This window comes from Netta rufina, assembly GCF_964035555.1.
Source record: "Netta rufina genome assembly, chromosome: 2".
NCBI lineage: Eukaryota > Metazoa > Chordata > Aves > Anseriformes > Anatidae > Netta > Netta rufina.
In genome coordinates, this window is record NC_140124.1 from 54,360,955 (window position 1) to 54,383,856 (window position 22,902).

At 35.9% G+C, this 22,902-nt stretch overlaps 1 protein-coding gene across 1 annotated transcript in view; it reads right to left on the minus strand.

The window, feature by feature from the left end:
• Positions 1-9,246: 9,246 nt before the first annotated feature.
• The window catches only part of ADCY1 (adenylate cyclase 1), a gene marked incomplete at both ends in the record, with an annotated part of 153,762 nt that continues 140,106 nt past the window's right edge, over positions 9,247-22,902 (minus strand). The window contains 6 exons of the mRNA XM_084281902.1: positions 9,247-9,585; positions 10,491-10,615; positions 12,831-12,945; positions 17,762-17,860; positions 18,261-18,407; positions 19,663-19,779. Coding sequence (XP_084138028.1) covers positions 9,247-9,585; positions 10,491-10,615; positions 12,831-12,945; positions 17,762-17,860; positions 18,261-18,407; positions 19,663-19,779 — 942 coding nt within the window. The remainder of the gene's footprint in view (positions 9,586-10,490; positions 10,616-12,830; positions 12,946-17,761; positions 17,861-18,260; positions 18,408-19,662; positions 19,780-22,902) is intronic.

A 22,902-nucleotide genomic window follows, 5' to 3' on the forward strand; every position in this document is an offset into this window, starting at 1 on the left:
TCAGACTAAAAGGTCTTCGGAAACCTTGTATGCCAATCAAATAAAGAAAACAGTACATTTGGTTTTCCTTTTGAGGAATGGAATATCTCTACCTGATGCAAATGACTTCCCCCCAAAAGTCTAAACAGAATATTCAAGTTAGTTTGCAAACAATGCAGAATTTGCTGCTAACATATGCAGCTAAAGCAGCTGGTAAGATTCCTGTGGCATGTTTTTCTTACTGAATACCTAAATCCAACCAACCTCATAAACCCCCCAAACTGTATCTTGCTTTACTCTTCATTTTTTTTTTTTAATAGAGTAATAACTCCAGACACAGACTACACAACCACCCTTGAAATGGGTTTGCACTTATTTTTTAAACATGACAGCATGAATCAGGCTACCACACTCCTGTTTAACCGTGTCTCTGCAGCTGGCAGGATTCAGCCTTACTTTTCAGAGTGCTGCCAGTTGCTGGAGTCTGCATTCCCACCGCAGGGTTCATTTATCTTGGGTTTATGGTCATGTGCAGCCACTTCCTAACAATATTTTGTCAAAGCTCTTTCTATTCCCTTTAACACCTATTTGAAAACACTTTTTTAAAAAAGAAAAAGGTTGGCAACCATGTGATGGAGGACATACAGAAGAAAAAAAGCAGTAAACAACTGCAATAAAAATGTGATGGAGGTGAACAACTGAGGGTCAGTTAAGTGCAGGAGGGTCAAACTGATGACATACACTTTCTTAACAAGTGGTGCAGTGTTTATGAGTTGGAAGTCTTTTAGTCTTTTTTTTTTTTTTTTTTTTTTTTTACTTCCAAAGAACTAAGAACTGTGTGGTGTTAGGCAGGCAGGCTTGCCCAACTTCTTTTAGTCTTACTGCTATGGCATTTATTCTGTTTAAGTATTTCTAGGATGCCTAAAATTATAGATAAGCCTACAATGGACACTGTGTCTTCATGTGTAGGCAGGACAATATTGATTGTAGAATACATGCTTCATGTCTGTTTTTGCTTCCTGCCTTAGGCTACTGGATATTTAATTATAAAAAGAAGGAAACATACACTTGTTAATCTTTCCAATTAACAAATCAGAAAAATACTTCATTTGCAAGCAGAAACTATGGACATGTACCAGTAGGGCTAAAATTCACCTCTTGACAGCAAAGTACAAGGACTAATCAATACAATAAAACCTGGACAGATGTTGTTAATTGCAGTATGGGTTTTAGTGGCAGGGATTTTGAGAGATGGGTCAAATTTAGCTGAAACTGCTGAAATTATGAAGTGCTAGAATTCTCTGAATTGGATTAAATTACTCCAGAAACAGTAACTGCTCTTGGACACTGCTTTTCTGAGTGTAAAGTCTTAGAGCCTTACTTTAGTTTTTAATGTATTCCATAATGTTGTCCAAATCTACGTCTGTGTAATAATCAGGTACTTGAACACAAAACAGAAACTTGCTTTGTGTAAGTCCAAATTTGAACACTAATATGTAAATGTAAATGGAGCAACTCACAAAAGCACTTTACTTCTTTTTTCTTAATTGAAGTACAATAATATCACTATAAAATAAAAGGAGAAAGGCTATATATCGTAATTCTTTAGAAATGCAATTATCACTAAACAATGTTGTGATGGCACGAGTAGTTCATTTTCATGTACATTTCATTGAAAATGCTTGATATATCACTTGAGTGGCATTTGAAATGTAAGAATAGACAACCTTTGCACCCATGCACACTAAAGAGTAAAAGAAGTGAGAAATCACCTAAAGGACTTCAATGTGCCAACTCAAAATTGTCATAACAGAGGTCATCATTGACAGGTCTGGGATCAAAGTAGCAGATCAGGCACTTAAACAGTAAGACACAATAGTGTACAGAATCTTGGTAATTAAAATACACTTCAGCCTTGCCCGCAATGAGGACTGTTAAACTAGGAAATGTGGCAGTGCAGATACATGCTGTAGGTAAGTATACTGAATATATATAATCAGCATGTTGTGCAAGCGTGTTCTGAAGAGGAGGGCAGCCAGGTTTTTCAAAGGAGCTCCAAGCTATCTGGCCAGATATCCTGCAAAACTCAGCTCAGTGTGTACACTGAGCTTTCTAGAAAATCTTTTCTTTATTTAACTTGGACCCACATATACCTGTCTATGGCCTTCATTTATGAAGACTTGGATCACTCCTTGCACTGGCATAGCTGTGCTGGTAGTAAACCAAAGTAGGAAAGAAAGTAATAAAAAAGGTTCACAGTGATGCACAGCACTGTTTGTTCCTGCAGTCTTATGCTGGTGTGACATGTCTGATGCCACAATAGACATAAAACAGGGAATCCCAGTATAAAGAAGCAGATCCTCTAGCATGTAGTAAGGCACAAGTAAAAACTAGTCCCTTCAGCACATTGGCTATGGATATTAACCAATGCTAATTCAGATTTCAAAGTGCTTCCTCATGATCAGAAAATAGGCATAAAAGGTAACAACCAACTATTTCTAATGATTTTGTCTGGAATTTTTAAAGCAGTTCAGCAAGAGATCTTGAATAATTTTGTGAATGTGAACAGACACCTGCTAACTCTTTGTTGTTTTTTTTTTTTTTCTTTCCCTCTTTATGCCCTTGAATTTGTCAGATTACAGATCGCCCCAGGCGGCCCAAGCAGTTTGACATTTTGAAGCATAATTAAAGAGTGATAGGCAGGCCCCACCTAACCTTTACTTGTTTTTCTATTTATTTAGATTTACTTATTTATTCATTATTTAATTTTGCTCAGAAGTGAGTGGCCTGAAAACTCTGTGAGAGATGGCATTAAGAAGAATGAAGAAGAATAAATAAATAAATAAATAAATAAATAAATAAATAAAAGCCTATATGGAGTTATGGAAAAAGCCAGTCATAAACAGGGTTGGGGTAGAGAAGCAGAGTCCAGATTGTCATTAGTCACAACCGTTATGCTACACTGAGATGTAAAATCCACTGAATTTGAGATGAGTTAGTTTATGACTGTTAGAAACCCTTAACTGCTGTATGAAGCCAATCATCAATACAAGGTAGTTGTTCTTACATACAAACTGGGATATGATAATCTGGAATGAGATAATCTACAATCTGATGACAGAATTGCTTGCAGGAAGTGTACTGCCTAGTTAATCCCACAATCACTTGATTAATCAAACAAACCAACAGATTCCTAAGTCCTATTATAAAACTAGCTGTAAAATACAAGAAGTCCTTGTTAATCCATAATAGAAAGTATTCAGAGTCCATCCCCCTTTTCCTCTGCCACCAACCTCAGTGTTATGCTCCTACAATACTCCTGATTTATCATACAGCACTTTTGTAAGTAATTCAAGTAGTTCCTAATTGTAGTATCATGAATATAAAAACTTTAAAAATGGTGCATGCCAAATATTTCCAAAATTTAAAGTTTGGTTTAGCAGCAATATGGAAAAATCATTTAAGAGGACTGGTTACTGATTTATTGATCTTATGCTACTACCAGACAGGGGGCTCAAACTGTGAGCCAGGCTGTAATATATAAGTGGTGCATCCCTGTAAGCATGGCTTCAGTAGGAGCAGGAGTTGCATCAGCACAGGAGAACACAGGCAGCTCAAAGCCAGAATACCTGGTGAACCTTCTCCTAATAGTTCTGTTCAATAGTTTATGCTTAGCAATAGAAGGTTTTTGGAAAATGGCTAAAAACATTTTTAACAAAAATAAGGCAACAAAATGAATTTATATATATACATACATATATATACATATGTATGTATCTAGTAAAATAATCTATTCACATTGTGTACTTTCCACATACAATAACTTAATACCACATTAGAAATTTATTCTGGGTAACATCAATGGGCCAGTTCACCCCCTTTACCTTCCATAGTGTTGCACCTGCATACAGCAATAATGTATATGACACTTGGTCCTGCATGATGACAATACTACATCAAATGCAGTATCACAGAGTACCCACTGAATGTCAGATATTACATCATTATGAACTAGAATATCTGCTTGGTGTTTGTATTACAGTAAGTAGAGTTTATTGCTTCTAATGACCAGAAGGTACCTCATAAAAACAGCATAGATGTTGATAACACATTTCATATACTGTATTATGGAACTTGGAACACTGAGGTTGGCAGATCACAATCATTAAATTATTTTTCTTCTTATTTTGCTGTTTGCATTTAGATTTTTCTTTGCTGAACACACATGCAACTAGTGGATTTAACTTTGTGCCAGAAGTGATATGTAAAAAATATTTAGTAAAACATACTGTTTTGTACTTTTTAAATTTTTTTTTTTTTTTTTTTTTTTTTTTACTGAAGTCAGGCATGAGTGGCATGCAGTATATTGCAAGGAAAACCAAAAGGACATCAATTTCCAAAGGATTTATAGTCTCCATGCACATGTAAAATGTCTGTTACAAAAATTTGTTAAAAGTGTGCCTTTTTGCCTCTTTTTATACAAGTGTACATGCAATTACCTGTCAAAGCTAAAACTATTTACAAAATTTCACACAATACATCTTTTAAAGTGAATAGTACATGAAAGGCCAATGTTTTCTGTTGTTTTGTAACACTGTACAAGATTAAAAATAAATAAGGCATTATAATACAGGTTTATCACAAATTAAAAAAAATGTTGGTTTTCACTGTAATACAAAACTCTAACTTGAAAGAACATTATGGCTAAATAGTCATCCTGCCTGGGCAGAACACATACAGAATCTGGACTTGCTGATGCAGAGAAAATACTTTGATTCTGCTACAAGCAGGTATTTATTCAACACATGAAAATGATTCTAGCTAGTTACTATTGTATTTGGATTTCTCAAAGCACTGAAATGGCACAGGTCATATACTGTTTCCTTTCAAACAGTGGCTCCCAAGAACTTTCTTTTGCCTTACAGACAAATTATGGGCAAAAATATGAAAGAGACTTTTATAATCTACTCTGTTACAGTGCTGTAAAATAGTGACGTCGGTTCAATACCAGAGTGAGACATCACTGTAACCCAAAGCAAAACTTGGCCTACAGAAGTTCAACTCCTGACCTTTGTAATCATGCTAAATCCCTGGTGATTTCTGCAGGCCTTGTGGGCCCATAAGTGATGCAGATTCAGCCCTGTGAGCTGAAGCTTTTTACTCTCAGTCTCACCTAGAGAAAGCAATGGATAATTTGTATGTGTTTTAGTGAAAACAAGAGTGCAACTAGTCACATTTAGAAGCATCTACAAATAACAATGCATTTTACAGGCTGGATAAAACAGGTTTCTACTCAATGTGAATGGAAAATGTTTGGAAATATCTAGCCAGGAATTCATCTGAATGCTAATTTGTAATCTCAGCAGAGAATAGTAATTAAAAAATCATTTAAAGATAAAGGTAGCACAGGAACACTTTGAAATTAGCTCCCAAAACAGTGAAGTAAGTTTGAACATCTCTGATACTTATTTCCTTATATAAAGAACAAAACTTTAACTATTACTATTATCTTAAAGAGAAAACGTGCAAACTGATGTGAAAAATTGTGCTTACTATTGACACACATTAACATGCCAAAATGGCATCACATTGTTGTAGGGCTCATATCTGTTAATTATTTCAAGCTAAGAGCTGCAGAAGTGCAGGATGCTATTCTACCTACAATACACCATGTCACTACCCTCAGGTAAAAGTTAGGGACTTTTGGGTACTGTGCAGCAGAACTGACTCCTTGCTGGGGCTACAGCAAGGTCACCTAGTCAACAGTTTCAAAACTTGACCAGGAAATTAATAAATGCAAGATAGGAAATGCAATTGCATCTGTTAAAGTAAGTCCAAATCAAATCCCTCAGAACTGTTTGTAAAGATATTAGAGTTGGCCACATGTGATCTTCAGCCAATAAAAGAAGTTACGACAGACTTCTCTAATTTGGCAGAAAATATCCATTTGTGGGGTTATCAGAAATCTTACTACTAGATAAGAACAGAGACATTATAGCTATCATTTAAAGCTGTTATACAAGATCTGAAATAAAACAAATGTACACAAGAAAAGGAAAAGGGGGAAAATTATATGAACAAAAAAAAAGGGAAAGCATAAAGGTAAGAGCACAGCTTCATTATATCATGATTTAAATGGATGTTTGGACTCCCCTGCTGGAATGTCTGATTAATACTGCCTATCGTTTTCATATGGCTTTTTACTCATTTGTGACTTGGCTGAACTTTTTTCATGAGTAGTAGGAAAAAATACAGTTTTTCCCATTAAAAGAAAGATAAATCAATAACAACCACAACAAAAACATTAATGTTAGGATGAGGAGAAAGTCTGGAAACTGACTTCAAATACACCATCACTGATAGCTTAAGATAGCACACACAAACTGGACTAGCTGTAGTGCCAAAAAGACATCCTGGTGCACTCACCTTGCTCCAGAGGCAAAAGGATCCCACAGGTAGCTAGCCAATGGAGAGCACCTATCTGGTCCTTTCCATTCGACATGAAAAATATTCTTACAAAAGACACTTGCCTCATTCATTTGTTGGAGAAGAGGATCAGGCTTAAAAAACCTTTGCCCAAGGTAATGGAGAACCTTTGCTACAAGATCTTCTTTGCTACGTGATTTTCCACTGACATTACTCCATGAATAGGCTGGAAAAGAGTCTGGGAATAAGAACAGTCCCCAGAATATCAGCACAGGGAGCAATTCATTTCTGCTCACTGTTAATTTAATGACAAAAGAAACAATGGCAATATGATTATATTTTGGACCTGTTTAAAAAAAAAAAAAAAAAAAGTAAGATATAAATACTTCCATTTTAAGGTTTGAAAGTGGATCAATGTTTATATTTGGTCTATGTGGTTATGTACTACACTATGATCTGAAGAGGCTTTGTAATAACAGGACATGTGAAAAAAAGTTTCATTACTATCAGTGAAATTGTATCAAGTCCACTGCTACAAATATTGTGTGGCTTGGTCTCTTTGGGAGTGAAACTGAGTGATTAATGCTATTGGACGCAATAGTTTCCATTTAGGTTAAATATGTCACTTAATTGCATTGTGATTTAATTCTTATAAACCTATTAGAAAACTTAAAATATGCAGTGCACTTTGCAGGGATACCTTTTACTCAGTTTAATTTTGTAAATATTTATTCTTTTAAGTTTGTGTTCTCTATGTGTATTTATTTAAATGGCTTTGAATGGCGCCAAAACAGAATTATATAATTCTAAAATAATACCTGTGAACTGGATAGCTGTTAGGAATATAAAGAAATGCATTGACTTTTCACAGGTCAGACAGAGTGTATACACCCAACAGTTAGGAAACAATTTACATTTCTTATAGTTGTTTTAATCACAACAGTATTTGTGCTATCTTTGTAATCAAGCACCTAGCTGACAGGATACCAGGTAAAACCTTGCTGAAAACCAGTGGAGTCCCACAGCTACACAGGGAACAGAAACTCCTGCAGATTTTCTTTAACTATTTGTACATGTCTACACAAGATTTGTCCATATGCTGATTGTAGAAGAACCACATTCAGTATCCTCTTTCCACTGAAATCAGTAACAAAATAGGAAATGTGGAATATACTATATATGTTTCCTAATGTACAATCTTGACAACTTCTGCAGTTTTTTTTTTTTTTTTTTTAAACTAAAATGAAGCTTTGCATGTTTTTTGACAATTTGAAGCTTTGCTTCTCTTTTGGAAAGCAGTGAGCCTGGTTAGATTGTGCATCCCCATTATGGCAGCTGTTCATGGAGCATGTCACCAGTCATCCACAGCCAGGTAACTCTAGACTACCCCCTCCTACACAATGCATTTCACATCTAGACTGGTGTTTCAAAATGAAACGATTTATGATAGGATGTGGGCTCTATTAAAGGAAAAAGAAGTCACAACATATTCCCTTTTATGCAGGTTAAGAGCAGCCTTCACTTTCATGGTATGTTTACCAGTGTGCTCCTCAGTTAGGCAAAGTTTGACTGTGCTTGTTTCTCAGAATTATAGCTTTCTGTAAATGTACAGCTTTGAGGAGTGAGCCTGGATAGAATAAAGATATAAAAAAACAACAACTATGGCATTAATTTAGAAATCAATTAAGACATAAGACCTGGCAAATATACAAATAGCACAAAGCTAGCAACAGCATGTTTGTCTGAAGTACAGGAATATTCTTTGAGCAGCTTAGAAAGGTATAGCTAAGTCCTGGAACCGAGTTACATGACCTATGCTGTTTACAAAAGCCATCCAATTTATAATACCATCCTTCTGCTCTTCGATAAAATCAGCAATATACATAAAGAAATGTTTCTATATTGCTGAAGTGTATTGCTCTATTTGGGGGGTGGCTCCTCTGTCTCACACAGAATCTGATGACCTCTGAGGAATTAGCAACTTTTAAAACTCTAACACCTTTTTTTTTTTTTTTTTTTTCTCCAATGGATTTTTTTTTCCAATGTAAAAAGAAAACATATTGCTCTTCTGCCAAAATTAAAGTTCTGTTGTTTATCTATTTTACAACCTAGTGTTATTGTTTGACTTGGAATTTCTTCAAAGTTTTGGAGCATGCAAGTAGAGCTTGAAAAATACATAAGGTTTAGCAATTACCTGAATCCAGCCTTTGTTAATCTGCCACTGACAGTGCAATGAAAACTTCTCATTGCTTTAACTCATGCATTGGGAGCACGGTTTTTCTAATTCTTGCTGTAGCCCAAGAGAACCTTCATCTGCCACACACTCCACAATTAAATGCAGCTTTTCTAATCCCAGACCCAACTATGCTGGCTATGACAGAAAGAGAAATCTCTTTGCTATGTCATTGTAGGTGGATGTGTAAATAAATACATATTTTAACGTTTTTCTTTTTTTTTTTATATATATATATAACTATATTAATTCTACGTAGGAGTGTTTGTATATGTGCATATATAAATTAAAACATATATATACACACACACTCATAAATAATTGCTTGCACGTTTATCTCATTTTTTTTTTCCATTTACCCATTAAAAATGTCAAGAAAATATTCCTTATTTCCAGAAAATCAGGTTTTGACTTTTCTAACAGAATTGCTAGCCCTTATATATTCCATCCCAAGAGTTCATTACACAGTTCCCAAGTTCTCTTTGGTTGGGTTGTAGTGGTCCTTGGTTAATGCCATGGCCTATATGACCTCTGATCTCTTGGTAAAAATTCAGGGAACCATTGCTTTCCAAGTTCACTGCAAATGGCACAACCAAATCTCCTTTGCTCTACGCCTCCTTCACAGCCGGCACAGAGGGAAGATAATGCAGTGTTTGATTTGTATGAGTGGCAGATGCTTGAACTGCTCCAAGCCCAGCATTTACGGTAAAGCTAGCAACTGAGGACACTGATGGACAGCTGGTACCCAGTTTTGTTTGAATGTTTGATTTTCCATAAGGGTATATTTTCCGCTCTAAGTTTAAAGATCGTGTTTGTGGATTATTTCCATTGGCCTTTCCTTCCAGGAAATAGGTCAACATTTCACCTTTTCCCTTTACACTGACTTTACCCCTGCACACAAATTCATAACTGCACCTCTTTAATATCCGCTGAACTTCTTCTGTAACCTGAAGAGAGGGAAAAGAAGAAACAAAAAAAGAAAAAAATATTAGCTTTTCATTATTTTTTTCTGTTCATATAAGGTCAATCCTAAAACTGCCAACCCCTCCCTATTTTACTTATCTGTTGTGAAGTACCCATAAGCAGAATGAATTAACATGTACTGCTGCTCTTGGGCTCACTAAAAGCTTTCTTAAGGAATTTAAAATCACTGACCAAACTGGAATCTCAGAAGCAGAAATACTGGTCTCAAGATGAATAATTACACAGCCAAATTAAGCTCTGTCTGTCAGAAGTATGTAGCCAAATTCTCCACTTTTCTAAGCTGTATCAGTTCTACTGATGGTAAGTTACTCCAAAAGGCCTTTTGATCCCTGGAGACTAAACAGGTATTTTGGATAAAGAGTTCGTTGAGATTTTGAGATGTGCAGCATTGCTTCTAGCCAAGCTCTAGTAGAAAAACAATATTCTGCCTGTGTAACATCTCCAATCCAAAGGATTTGAGGAATTTTTAAAGCCATATAAAATGCAGCAGGATGCAAATGGACACAGATCCCTTCCTTGTAGTCCTTATTCAGGCAAAATTCCTACAGCACACTGGGTGCCCCATGCAGTGTTGGCATTCCTGGGCTTGCCTCCAGCTGAGTGCAATGCAGCAGAGAACCCTGTTTCTTCTGATGGGAAACAATTTATCTGGATTTTATGAAGTAATGAAGCATATCATGGAAAACAACTACATATCTGTTTCCTGATTCATCTGGAGAATTTTGCTTTATTCAGAAAACAAAACAAAACAAACAAACAAAAAACACAAAATCAAGTGAGGCTGCATTTTTAAGGAGTCTTAAAAATGTAAACACATATAAAACAGCAGTTATATAAAGTTTGTAAAATTATCTTAGAATGCAGTCACCTGAATTTTCCCTTGCACTCCAGTACTATCCATCCGGCTGGCAACATTTACAGTGTTTCCCCAGATATCGTACTGTGGTCTTCTGGCTCCAATGACTCCAGCCACTACAGGCCCAACGTTAATACCTAAAATCAGAACAATAATGAGTTTGTTTTTTCAGTTGTTTCAAACACTACAGCATATTATTGAAGGAAAACATAAATCTTATAAAACAGACTTATCACAAGTGTCCTGGAATTCTATTGGTCATAGAACACAATGTATGTTAACACCAACTGGACTTTCGAATTTGGAAGAGTTTTAGATACAAAACAAAGACATATACATAGATATCTAATTGGAAATGCAGTATGATAAACAATATAAAAAATTAGCCCATTTGTTGATTTTATTTTTTTAAATTATTTTTAAGAAAAGAAGAAAAGTAGTGGTACTACACAATTTGTCTGTGGAAATATTCAAGAAAAATTTTTAAAGACCTTTAATTGTTTGCTATGTCTTCCAATGTGGCTGTTCATACAAAGCCTTTCTAGTGGGGGATTTTCCAAGCTGAACAGAAATAGTGGCCTTGAAAACACAATGAATGGGGTAAGAGAAGCATGTCATCGTGGTTATCACTACTAGAAAACTCAGGACAACTCAGAACAGGTTGTAAGAAGAAAGTATGTGAAAACAGCTCAAGCATCTTTTTCAGGAAAACACTGGGCTTCCTTCTACATTTCTGACAGATTTTGACACTTGTTTGAAAGAAAAAAATGGGATGTTCTTTTTTCTGAGTGCCCTTTAGGAGCTGTAAATGTGAAATCCTCCATAATGTTCTATGCAAAGTCTTTCCCAGGCAAGTTATACAGCAGAATGGGGTTTAGATATTTGTCTTCTACCCCTTTCTGAACCTGGAAAAAACAGTTGTAACATGGTTCAAAAAGAATTTCAGACTTCTGATTATCAGGATATACAGAAGGTCAAAGATGTATAAGTCTGCTGCTGCCATCCTTGCTGTCTTTGGTCTTTCCTACTATCCTGCTGTTAGCAGCCTCACTTTTCCCCTTGTCTAGCTGGTTTTCATTGGAGAGCAGTGAGACAGGAGGAAGGAAGGGAAGAGAAAATCTTGCTCCTTAAGCAGGCTGGGAAAACGTACTCACAGAGGTAAGGCTTGAAATAGCATATAAAGGATTCCATGGGAAGGACCGTGCTGTGAAGACCAGAGAATTTTATTTGTTGGATTAAACAGCACTTATTCACCAAGACAGGTGTGAAGACTGGCAAAAAAAAATGTGTAATAACAGCATAAAAAAAAAAAAAAAAAGCAAAGGTAGAACTTCTGAAACTGTACACCAAAGCCTAGAATTCTGGAGAAAAGCTCCCCTGTGCACTGAAAAATATCAAGATGCAAGTTGTTTTGATTTATATTTTAATAAAATTAAATCTCTCTCTCTATATATATATATATACAAGATATCTACATATTCAAATATGTATAGATCATCCACTGAATCTCTATTACTGCTATAAATCCTGGACTATAAATGTGGTCAAGTTTCTGTTTCAAAACTTCCATCCATGAAATAAATTAAGAATTTTTGTTCAAACTGTGTCCTGGCAGAAAGGACTGTTTGAGGTGATTTGGAGGGGGAGGTGCTGATCTCTTCTCATTAGTGGGAGAATCAAGTGGGAGAATCATCAAGGGAATGGCATGCAATTGCGTCAGAGGAGGTTCAGATTGCATATTAGGAAAAGAGCCTTCACCAAGAGGTTGGTAGGGCACTGGAACATGCTCCCCAGGGAAGTGGTCAGGGCACCAAGCCTGCTGGAGTTCAAGGAGCATTTGGACAACATTTTCAGACATATGGTTTGATTTTTGGGAGGTACTGTGTGGAGACAAGAGTTGAACTTCGTGATTCTTGTGGATCTCTTCCAACTCAGGATATTTTATGATTTTTATGAAAAGTTCCCACCACACTTTTAATGCCAACAATGTCTATGCAGATGCTGGAGTACCTAACAGTTAAATACAGCTGGAATTAGTTTGCACCTGTTAAGCAATGTAAAGCAATGTAAGCCACAATATTAGATACAGTAATAATATTGTATAAAAATATTAGTGCCGTTTCCTTTTAGGTGCGCATAGACTTAGACACTGGAATTGGACACAGGTCTAATTCTTTAGTACTGATGATGACCATTCATGCTGCTCATCTTCTACATGGATGTGCACATTCTACAAGAAGGCTTCTCAGTTTTATTCAGGAATTCAGGGCAGGCAGTCCTTTCCAGACAGTACAAGGAAAGTTAAAAAACAACAGTGTTCCTCTTGTGTGATAATTGTAGAATGTGACTTACCTACTCGTAGGACAAAGTCGTTGTAAGACTGATAGTTGATTTCATCAAGAACGTCAAACATCTCTATTGCAAAATCTGCCAGTGCACTCAGATGGGAAAAAATTGATTTTTTAGCCTAGAAACAAAATGGTGTTAAACATTAGATTTGTTTGGTACTAAGAAGCAGCTGAAATACCGATATGAAAAGCAATGAAAGGCCCAAGTTGGATGGCTTAGGGAAGGAATTTAACCTATTATGCTGCCCGTGAAAGGAACTTTTGATGGTGATTACAGCATATGCACTATTTTCTCAAATACTGATTCTTTCTCCCTTCCCTTCCCTTCCCTTCCCTTCCCTTCCCTTCCCTTCCCTTCCCTTCCCTTCCCTTCCCTTCCCTTCCCTTCCCTTCCCTTCCCTTCCCTTCCCTTCCCTTCCCTTCCCTTCCCTTCCCTTCCCTTCCCTTCCCTTCCCTTCCCTTCCCTTCCCTTCCCTTCCCTCTTTTTTCCTTTTCCACTCCTCTCTTTTTCTGATTTCTGGGAAGAATGGAAAGCTCAGTTCCCATGGTTAAGTTGTTCTGTTGCTAGAGAGCTGCAGATGTTTGTTGTGAGCATTTCACAGAATATAACCTGGTTTCTTACAAAACTACTTTGCCTGATGATTATTAATAGCTACAGTTCTGCCCTTTTCTCCCTTTGGGGATTTTGCTAGATCCCAGCTCCATGGGTCCATGTTGTTCCCATTGACAAAATTCCTGTTATGTTTAATCCTGCGAGATACAGAACAGCTCTATTTTCTTTCCTTTCCAGGCAAGCTGAAGTGATTTGTTATAAAACATACCTAAATGAACTACAGCAAAAGAACCAGAAAGGATCAAATAAAATAATGAAGTATCAAGATAAAAAGAGAAAAAGAAAAAGGAAAAGGAAAAGGAAAAGGAAAAGGAAAAGGAAAAGGAAAAGGAAAAGGAAAAGGAAAAGGAAAAGGAAAAGGAAAAGGAAAAGAAAAAGAAAAGAAGAAGAAGAAGAAGAAGAAGAAGAAGAAGAAGAAGAAGAAGAAGAAGAAGAAGAAGAAGAAAAGGAAAAGGAAAAGGAAAAGGAAAAGGAAAAGGAAAAGGAAAAGGAAAAGGAAAAGGAAAAGGAAAAGGAAAAGGAAAAGGAAAAGGAAAAGGAAAAGGAAAAGGAAAAGGAAGAAAAGGAAAAAGAACCCCCCAAAACAAAACATAAAGAAATACTTTTTACACCTACAGTCTAATTAAACTGTTGAACTCATTTTCAGAGAACATTGTTGATTCCAAAAGTTTAGTTAGATTCAAACATACTTATACAAATTAATGGAAGAAACATTTGCTATGAACTGGTAAATAGATATTATCTGTAGATCTAGACTTTCTTAAACAGCATATCATTAGAAAGTAGAAAACAGAGATTTGCATGTTTGCTCTCTAACTCATACCCTTCCCCCAGTATCTACTGTTGGCTCATTAAAGATAGGTTACCAGGGTGGACCTTTGACCTGACTCAGTATTGTTGCTCTCACGTTGTACTTTTATTTGAATAATAAATATGAATTCTTGAACAGATTTACAAAGTGAAAGTCGGCTAAAGGTAGGATATGGTGAAAGAAATACAGGGTCATTGGCTGTCTAGCTTCAGTACGGTGTTTCACAACATGGCTGTGGTAGCTGGCATGAGATGAGAGATTACTGGATTTTTGACATGATAGTGAGATTTTATAAATTGAATGTGCCTGAGAAACCTGAGAAACAGGCTGCTATTTGCTTTTCTCAGCTTAATTTGAAAGTGGTCCTCCATGTGTTTGGGAAATTAAAAAAAATAGAGAAAACACAAACAAAAAATGATTAAAATGAAAAACTTGGGCAAGTCCCAGTTTTTTGGAAGGATAGTTTTCTTTACACGTTTCTTGCAATGTCAGCTAGCTCCACTCTTTTCCAGCCTCACAAACACAAATATAAGAATAAGAATTAAGTTTAAAGATAAAAAGGCTGGTGGCTACACTTCTAACAGAGAGGGTGAAGAATATTGAATGTCTGGAACAAAGAGAAGTCTATGCTTTTATTAAATCTCTAATCTTTACATTCCTTTTCCTTCCAATGTATTCTTGCCTGATGCATACTTTGATTTCCTGCATTGCCTCTCATAGTTGCAGGAGAGATGACAGGTCACAAATACAGGATTTACTATAGATGGCATATGTGTCTCAAAAGGATTACTGCCACACTCTTTTGAACTTGCACTGAAAACCACAACAAAGTCAGGATCCTAGTAGAATCACAGATGTAATTTACAAGGACTCCACACATGCAGTGAACTTACATTGTGCAGATCTACAAAGAACCTGGTAAGTGTGCTGCCCTGATGGTGTAACTAGCAATGAATTATTTATTTAAATAACCGAAGAAAGGTTAATAGAAAGATCGGCATAATCGTCACAGCAAAACCACCCTGACAGAGGCAATGTGAATTTGCTATAGGCACCTGCTGAAGTCAAGCTGCAGAAAAAAAAAAAAAAAAAAAAAAAAAAAGTCCTGCGAAATATGGGATTAAAATATTTAACTTTATAAGTGTACTGCGTTCCTATGTGTGTAAGTATTTTCAGTTAAGAGCAGAGTTAACCACATACACAACTTGTGCTCATGTCCTAAACCTAGCACAAAATCCATGGCACACAATTAGAGGCTGCACCAGATTTTCTTATGAAGCTGGGATACCACTGGCAGAGGGGAGACCAGGAGCACTTGAGTCTGGTATGGCTTACAGTAGACATATCTGGCTCTGTAGGGCAGTCCAGGGACTGTGTGGACAGGGCAGTGATTGTCTGGACATGGTAGGCTACCCAGGATCATCATACTTCTAATAAATGCTGAAGACCTAGCAGGAAATTGCCAAGAGGATATGAACAATTCCTGCCCACTTGCATCACAGAAGATACCACAGAAGAATTGAAAACCCAAGTTACAAATGAAAATATTATCTGTGATCACAAAAGATCTTTAAATTTTTGAGAGTTTGGAATGTTAAATAAATTCTACCTGTACAGAAAAGATCAAAATTTGCCCCAAGATTTCAGGAAAACCCAGGGTCCTGTACAAGACCATCTGCAGTGATTTAAAATACATTAATATGATAAGCTCAGAGCAGTACCTTTAGTACTGGACTAACTCAGCTGACCCTTCAGTTAGCAACTATAAAATACAAGAGATAAACATGTTTAGGTTTTGGAACATATGCTACTGAAGTTAAGCAATAACACACGTGTTTTCAGGATTATAGTTCAAAGAGCATTTATACCAGACACAAAGTATGCCTTTGCCTGTTTGTATGAGATCATACGGAACAAAATTCAAAGAATTTTCTGCCTTCCTCAGGAACCAGGAGTCAAACATTTTCAGCATAAACTCAACATTTTAAAATGTCTTTTTATAATGTCCAGATTTCTACTCTAGGAAAAATTAAAATAAATAAATAAATAAGTAAATAAATAAAGCACCTTGCAGACCAGAAAGTAAGTTGTGATACACTCCACTGTGATTCTAATAGTTGATTTCAATGTTGCCTTATTTATTCATTTAATGTTGTTGGTTGTTCTTAGAAAATTTACAGGCCATCTCCTGCCTCATTTTGCTTTTACCCTCTAATTCAGTGTTATTTTTTAAATTTTAAACCATATGCATGAGTTCATCTCTACAACACTTGTACGTGTGTATCAGAACAGGCATGCATATCTACCTGTACTCATGCAAAACATTTGCAGTACTATTTAACATCTTTGTCAGCAACATGGGCAGTGGGTTTGAATGCACCGTCAACAAGTATGCAGATGACGCACTGTGTGCTTGCAGCCCAGAAAGCCAACTATATCCTGGGCTGCATCAAAAAGATTGTATGTAACAGGTCAAAGGAGGTGATTCTCTCCATCTATTCTGCTTTCGTAAGTACCCCACATGGAGTACTGCGTTCAGCTCTGGGCACACAGATAAGACATAGATGTGTTACAGTGGGTCCAGAAGAGGGTCATGAAGATGATCAGAGGGCTGGAAAACCTCTCTTATGAAGAAAGGCTGAGAAAGTTGTGGTTATTTAGTTTAGAAATGAGAAGGCTCCAGAGAGACCTTATAGCAGCCTTTCAGTATTTAAAAGGGGCCCTATAGGAAAGATGAGGAGAAACTCTATCGGGGGTACAGTGATCAGACAACGGGTAACAGTTTTAAACTAAAAGAGGGCAGGTTTAGATATAAGGCAGAAATTCTTCATGATGAAGATGGTGAGGTATTGGAACAGGTTGCCCAGTGAAGTCATGGATACCCCAACCCTGGAAGTGTTCAAGTCAACACAACAGGTTGTGTTGAGCAACCTGGTCAAAGAGGGTAGAAATAGATGATCTTTGAGTTTCCTTCCAATCCAAACCATTCTATGATACTATGATTCTATGAATAGGGAAGAGGTCTCAGGAGATTCTGGGAAATCTGAATGCATGGGTTGCCTTCATGTGTTCATTATATTGCTTGTATAATTAATTTTATTAATAGTTTATTAATACATTATGCCTTTTAAATGTAGTTATTAATTTGAACACAATATATTTGGTATTCTGCCAGGGGATTCTGTTTTTCCAGATGCTGCATACAAATCTAGTAAATAGATTCTGGGTTTAAAATACTACCATTCTGACTTAGGAGCTTTTTACACAGATCCTTTACAAAGAATCCAGATTTGCAAACAATCAAATACAAATGCAGGCATGTGAGAAGTTGCTAGGATAGCAATTTTTCTTTTCAAGCTAATGATGTTATTTGAATTTCAGATTTAAGTTGTTGTAAAGAAATAAAACAAGCTATCTGTAATCACACTGAGTTGGTTGTGTTCCTGGTGTTCCTTTGAAAACTGAACGAGAACAGTTCTACCACATTGACTGTCATATAAAATCTTCTTACCTTAGTTCCTGAAGTAGGTACAAGTCCCACAGCTGCCATATATGTACTTCCAATTGTCTTGATCTTTTCTATGTCCTTATAATACTCTTTGTCCATAAGCTTTGTTTAAAACATAAAACTGTTAAATATTACATAATATTTTAGACAAGCAACCATAGTTAACAAATAATGTGCAACTTGATTAAACCATATTATGGTTTGTTGAGGTAAGTTGAGGCTTGCTTTCTTTGTGGTCATTTAAAGAAAAACAAGCAAACAAACAAACAAGAAAATACCACTGACTTGCATTTTAATACTTTTCTTACAGTAAAGGAATTTGAAGTCAGATTCATGTCCCCAAATGTACAAAACAGGCACTTTGGAGAGAGGCCCAGTTGGTTCTCAATATAGTACTGTTTTATTAAACAGTTCAAAATATGTTGAATTTTTACAAAAAACCTCTGTTGATAGAAGTTTGGTAGAACTGATATGGTCAAAAGACAAAGCATTTAGACCTTACCTCATCAAAATCAGCAATAATTTCATTTAGCAGGCGTAAACACTCCACTCCCATATTATTGCCATCCAGTTCAATGTAGAAATCATTGAAATTTGGGATGGAAGCAAACATCACTCCCACTTGTGAATATGACTGGTAATAAAGGTCCTGCAGTACATGAACAGATATAATTTTTGTTTAAAAAGTTTAATCTAAAACAGACATCATTATTATGATACCTATTCTGATACTTATTCTACTGCTAAGCAGCAAGAGCAGTTGCCTGGATAGCTAGGACAAAAGTCATCAGTTTGGGTAGAGAGAGAGCTAGTCCTATTGAATATAAATAAATAAATGCAAGATCTCTTCCCTTAAAAAAAATCCACAGCATAAAAGTAAAACCTAAGCTATTAAAGCCATTTAAAACAAACAAACAAACAAACAAACAACAAAAACAACCAAAATGTAGTCTCTTTTCCCTGTGTAGGGATGAAGTGACTGAAAAATTCATAGAAACTCTGAACAGTTTTAGAACTTCTTTTATTGTGTGAGAAATACCATAGCATTTTCTCAGTTCTGTTTTACGGTTAAAATAGGAGACAGGACAGTCTTACCCTGCAGCACAAAACCAGCAGCCTTGCTTTTTCATCTCTTTCCCTGAGTTGCAGAATCCTGTATTCAGCATTAGCAATATAATCTTGTTCTGCCTGGTAAAGCTCCTATTTAAGAATTCAGAGAGCTAACAGAAAGTATAATTGCAGTTCTGCAGTTTAAATATATTGGTCCAAACTCCAAAGCACAGAGACTCATAATTTAGAAGAGCAGTGTTGTGGTCATTATGGCCACAATTGCTGCAGTTATTGCAGCTGCTCTAGAAAAAACGTGGTAATGTCTGCTTGAACCAGTGTTCACTTCATCACTGTGGACTTTGAGGTTAAAAGCTATTGTAGCTTCTCTGGATGAGTAAAATTCTGTTTTTACTTGTAAAGGCTGAGTTTGGTAATATGGTGTATTTACAGAACTAGAGTGGTTCAAATGGAAGCTTCTGGCAATTCACACACCTCACCACTCAGAACCAAACTGAGCTCACAAAATACTCTGATAAATTCCAATCCTCTAATTTAATTGAAAAAGAAATTTTTGATTTGCATGCAGACACTCAGCTGCATTGATGTTGAATAATACAGAATTCCCTTATCCTGCTTTTTCTTAAAATTCTTCAGAGAAAGAGGACAATACAGAGAAAGAAATAATCCTGATCTAATTCCTGCATACAAGTATTTACAAACCCATTTATTTTAATTTGAATGCAATTTTATAAGTCCAAGCTTTTCTTGAAAGTATACAGTTGAAAGTTGACCCAAGCTGCAAATGGTCACATTTATACAACATTACCATATATTTAAACCTTATCTTGGTTTACCATATTCCTTGGATTAGACATAAGAAAGTGCTGTGCAACATGTGCTGGCAACAGATTGAAGAGAATTCGTTTATTATCCAGTTTGACTCTCTCCATATCATCTCTCTCTTCTTCTGCCTGTAGGGATAAAGGAAAAGAAAATCTTTTCCAAAATGTAAAAAAGAAAAATTAACTGAAACCATCAAAAACATACTTTGAAATTAAACTGAGCAAAACAGTATCTATGAAGTAGAGTGAGAACAGTAGCATCAGGGGTTTTTTACCTTTAAGTTCTTACTAATTCTAAAGTCACTAGGCTGATGACTACTTTCAGGGCTTAATTAACTGTGTATTGGTGTCTCACAGGGACCTCTGCTCTTTAAATGGGCACTCTTAAAAAGCTATTAGTAATTCCCCTTAAGTCACATTGACATTAGAGGTGAATTACTTCTTTTTTAGGTAGGTAGAAATACTGACAGCACTATCTGAACCACCTTTCAAAAAAGGGAAGCCTAGAGAATCACTAGTATTTAAAGCAAATCTATGACACTTTGCAGTAAAATAGAAACTGACCTGGTAAAACAGATTTAACAGAGAAAACTGTTTTACATTTGAACATCCTCAAGAGCGAAAGGCAATTTAAAAACAAATATATATTTTAATGTAAAAATAATTATTTCTACGGCTGTCTTTAATTACAACAGTATTTGTCATGAATACATACACAATTCCTGTGCACAACAGAGATTCTACAATTCATGAGAATGACAGCATTAAGAAAGTGTCTAAGAGTTAACACAGCTAAGCTCTTGTGTCTTATTTTACTCAAGGTTCTTGTGTCTTATTTTAAGTGACTTTGGTCACAGGAGCCAGTGAGGGCCACACATAAGGAAGAAATTCTAAAAATCAGATCCTTTATCTGAAAAATACTAACTATATAGAAATCTCTTTTTAGTACTCCCAGGTTTGCAAATTCCAGCCTAATCCTTCTTAAACTCTTCTGCAACATTATTTGCTCCTTGTTCTGAGAGGTGCTTTGAGCCCTACGTTATGATTTTCACACAGCCCTCTGAGGAGGAAAGCAAACCAATGACATATTTTCTGGACCTTTTTTGATCTTCCTGTTTTCTGCCTTTCAGGGGAATGCAAATGAAAATTTTCTTCTCTCCTTGTGACTCATGAACTCCTGAGCTCAAAGCTACTCTTTGAGTAGCTGAGATAAAAGGATGTATAGGCATCACCCTTTCCCAGGCAAAATAGACATTGCAAAGGGAGGAGAACTTGAGGCTGCAGAAAGAATAAAATAACACAGATCACAGGTGTTTACATTCTTGGTGGAAATAGTATTCAGGCAGCTAAATAGCAACCAAATCTTCATCTATTTGTTCCTGTTCCTGTTGGCTCATTAAGGAAAGCTGCTACCATGATATTCACACAGTAGCTGCTGGTTCAAAAAACAAGATAGATTATTGTGACAATAAAAAAAATAAACAAAATCCATAGGCATGAGTGATATCATTTTTAACATGCTACTTTTTGGTTGTACCTGTTTGGTATTCATGGCACCTAGGTCATTTTGCAGACTTTAACTGTATTTGAAAAGATGCAGTATTTAAAAGCAAACTTTGCTTTTTCTTCACATCTGGTGACAAAATTTAGAATGTTCATTGGTACTATGGCATTTCACATCAATATAATAAGCAGTTATCACATTTTATACAGTCACACAGCATCCCACAGTATTTACATTGCTGGTAACTCGTTACATGTCTGTTCAGGAAGTGGTCTGTACTGTTTTATCACTTGAGCGCTCAGATGGCTATTTAATAGGCATAAAAATGCAGTAGTAATGCCACCAACTGACTAGTTATCACATGGAAATCCACTTTTTCAGGATACAGCTAAGAAGAAATTGGGCACTGGTGCTCCAGAAACATGATCCTTGTACCTGAAGGTGGCACTAAAACCACAGAGAATAGACCCATCACAGTGTCTGCAGGACAGGATTTTTGGACACAAAGTGTATGTACACATAGCAAGTCTTGCCTGCCAATCATAGAATACGTATTTCTTACAGGTGTAACACATTAGAAAAGATAGGTAAATGATATTCTAGTATTCCCTAAAGAATGCAACAATCAGTAACATAATAGCATTATTTTTACTTTCCTCTTGTTACAAATCCTGGATAAAAAAAAAAAACACATTTGTGTCAGTTTTAGCTTCCTCATAAACTTTTTGTTGTATTTATTTTTTATTTTTAGCTTTGTTGATTCATTTATATATAAAAAAGTGATTAAGAGTCATAAATAAGGGAAATGCTCTTATATTTGCTATTTACAGCTATTGTCATATGAGGCACATAAAGTTTCTCAATGGTGTTATGTAAAAACCGAAATTCTCTTCCCATTGCCTGTTTAAAAAATAAAATAAAATAATTGTTTCTGAAAATACTGTGATATTCAGAAAAGTGAAATTTGACACAGAAAAAAGTGAACAAAACCAAAAAGAACCTGTATGACCAATGACATGTGAACAGTAAGTACAATATAAATGTTTTACTGACTCATTATCAGTTAGAAAATGTTGTGCTTTCTTTTGTTTGTTCATTTGTTTTTCACGTAGTATACCTAAAACTTGCTGCATTACTTCTGTTCTTGTTATATAACAGATGCATTTGCATTAGATTAACTTTTCTCATAAATGCAATTTTAAAAGTCAGCTTTGCTTCTCTGCTTTTTCTCAAAACACAGTTTGGTGCTTTCCTCTAATATTAGCATAGATCACTGAGAATCTAACAATATATTCTTCTTAATAATGTCATTATTTGCAGGATAGTTTCAGTTTTAAAATATCATTTAGTTAGTACTAGTCTGTTTGTGGTTCATGATGAAGTAAATCAAAAAAATATTGACAAAATCCTTTCTATTACAGCTGTATGCCACTAATTGTTTTATTCATCAGAGATTTTATTTATTTATTTATTTATTTATTTTTTACAGGATTAGCACTGCAATCAGATTACTAAAACTATGCAAACTTCCAGAATAGCCCTGGAGTCTGAAGTTCTTCCAGTCATGAGCTAGCACCAGCAGAACTTCCTAAACTCCATATTGCACCATGTTATCTCAAGTCTTTCACACTGCACTGGCTGGCAACTGGGATATGTGAATCTCCAGCTCTATTAGTAGTTCATGCAATTCAGTGTTTGCACAACGAACCACTGCACTCGCCCTGTAAAATGGAAGAAAATCTCTGAAG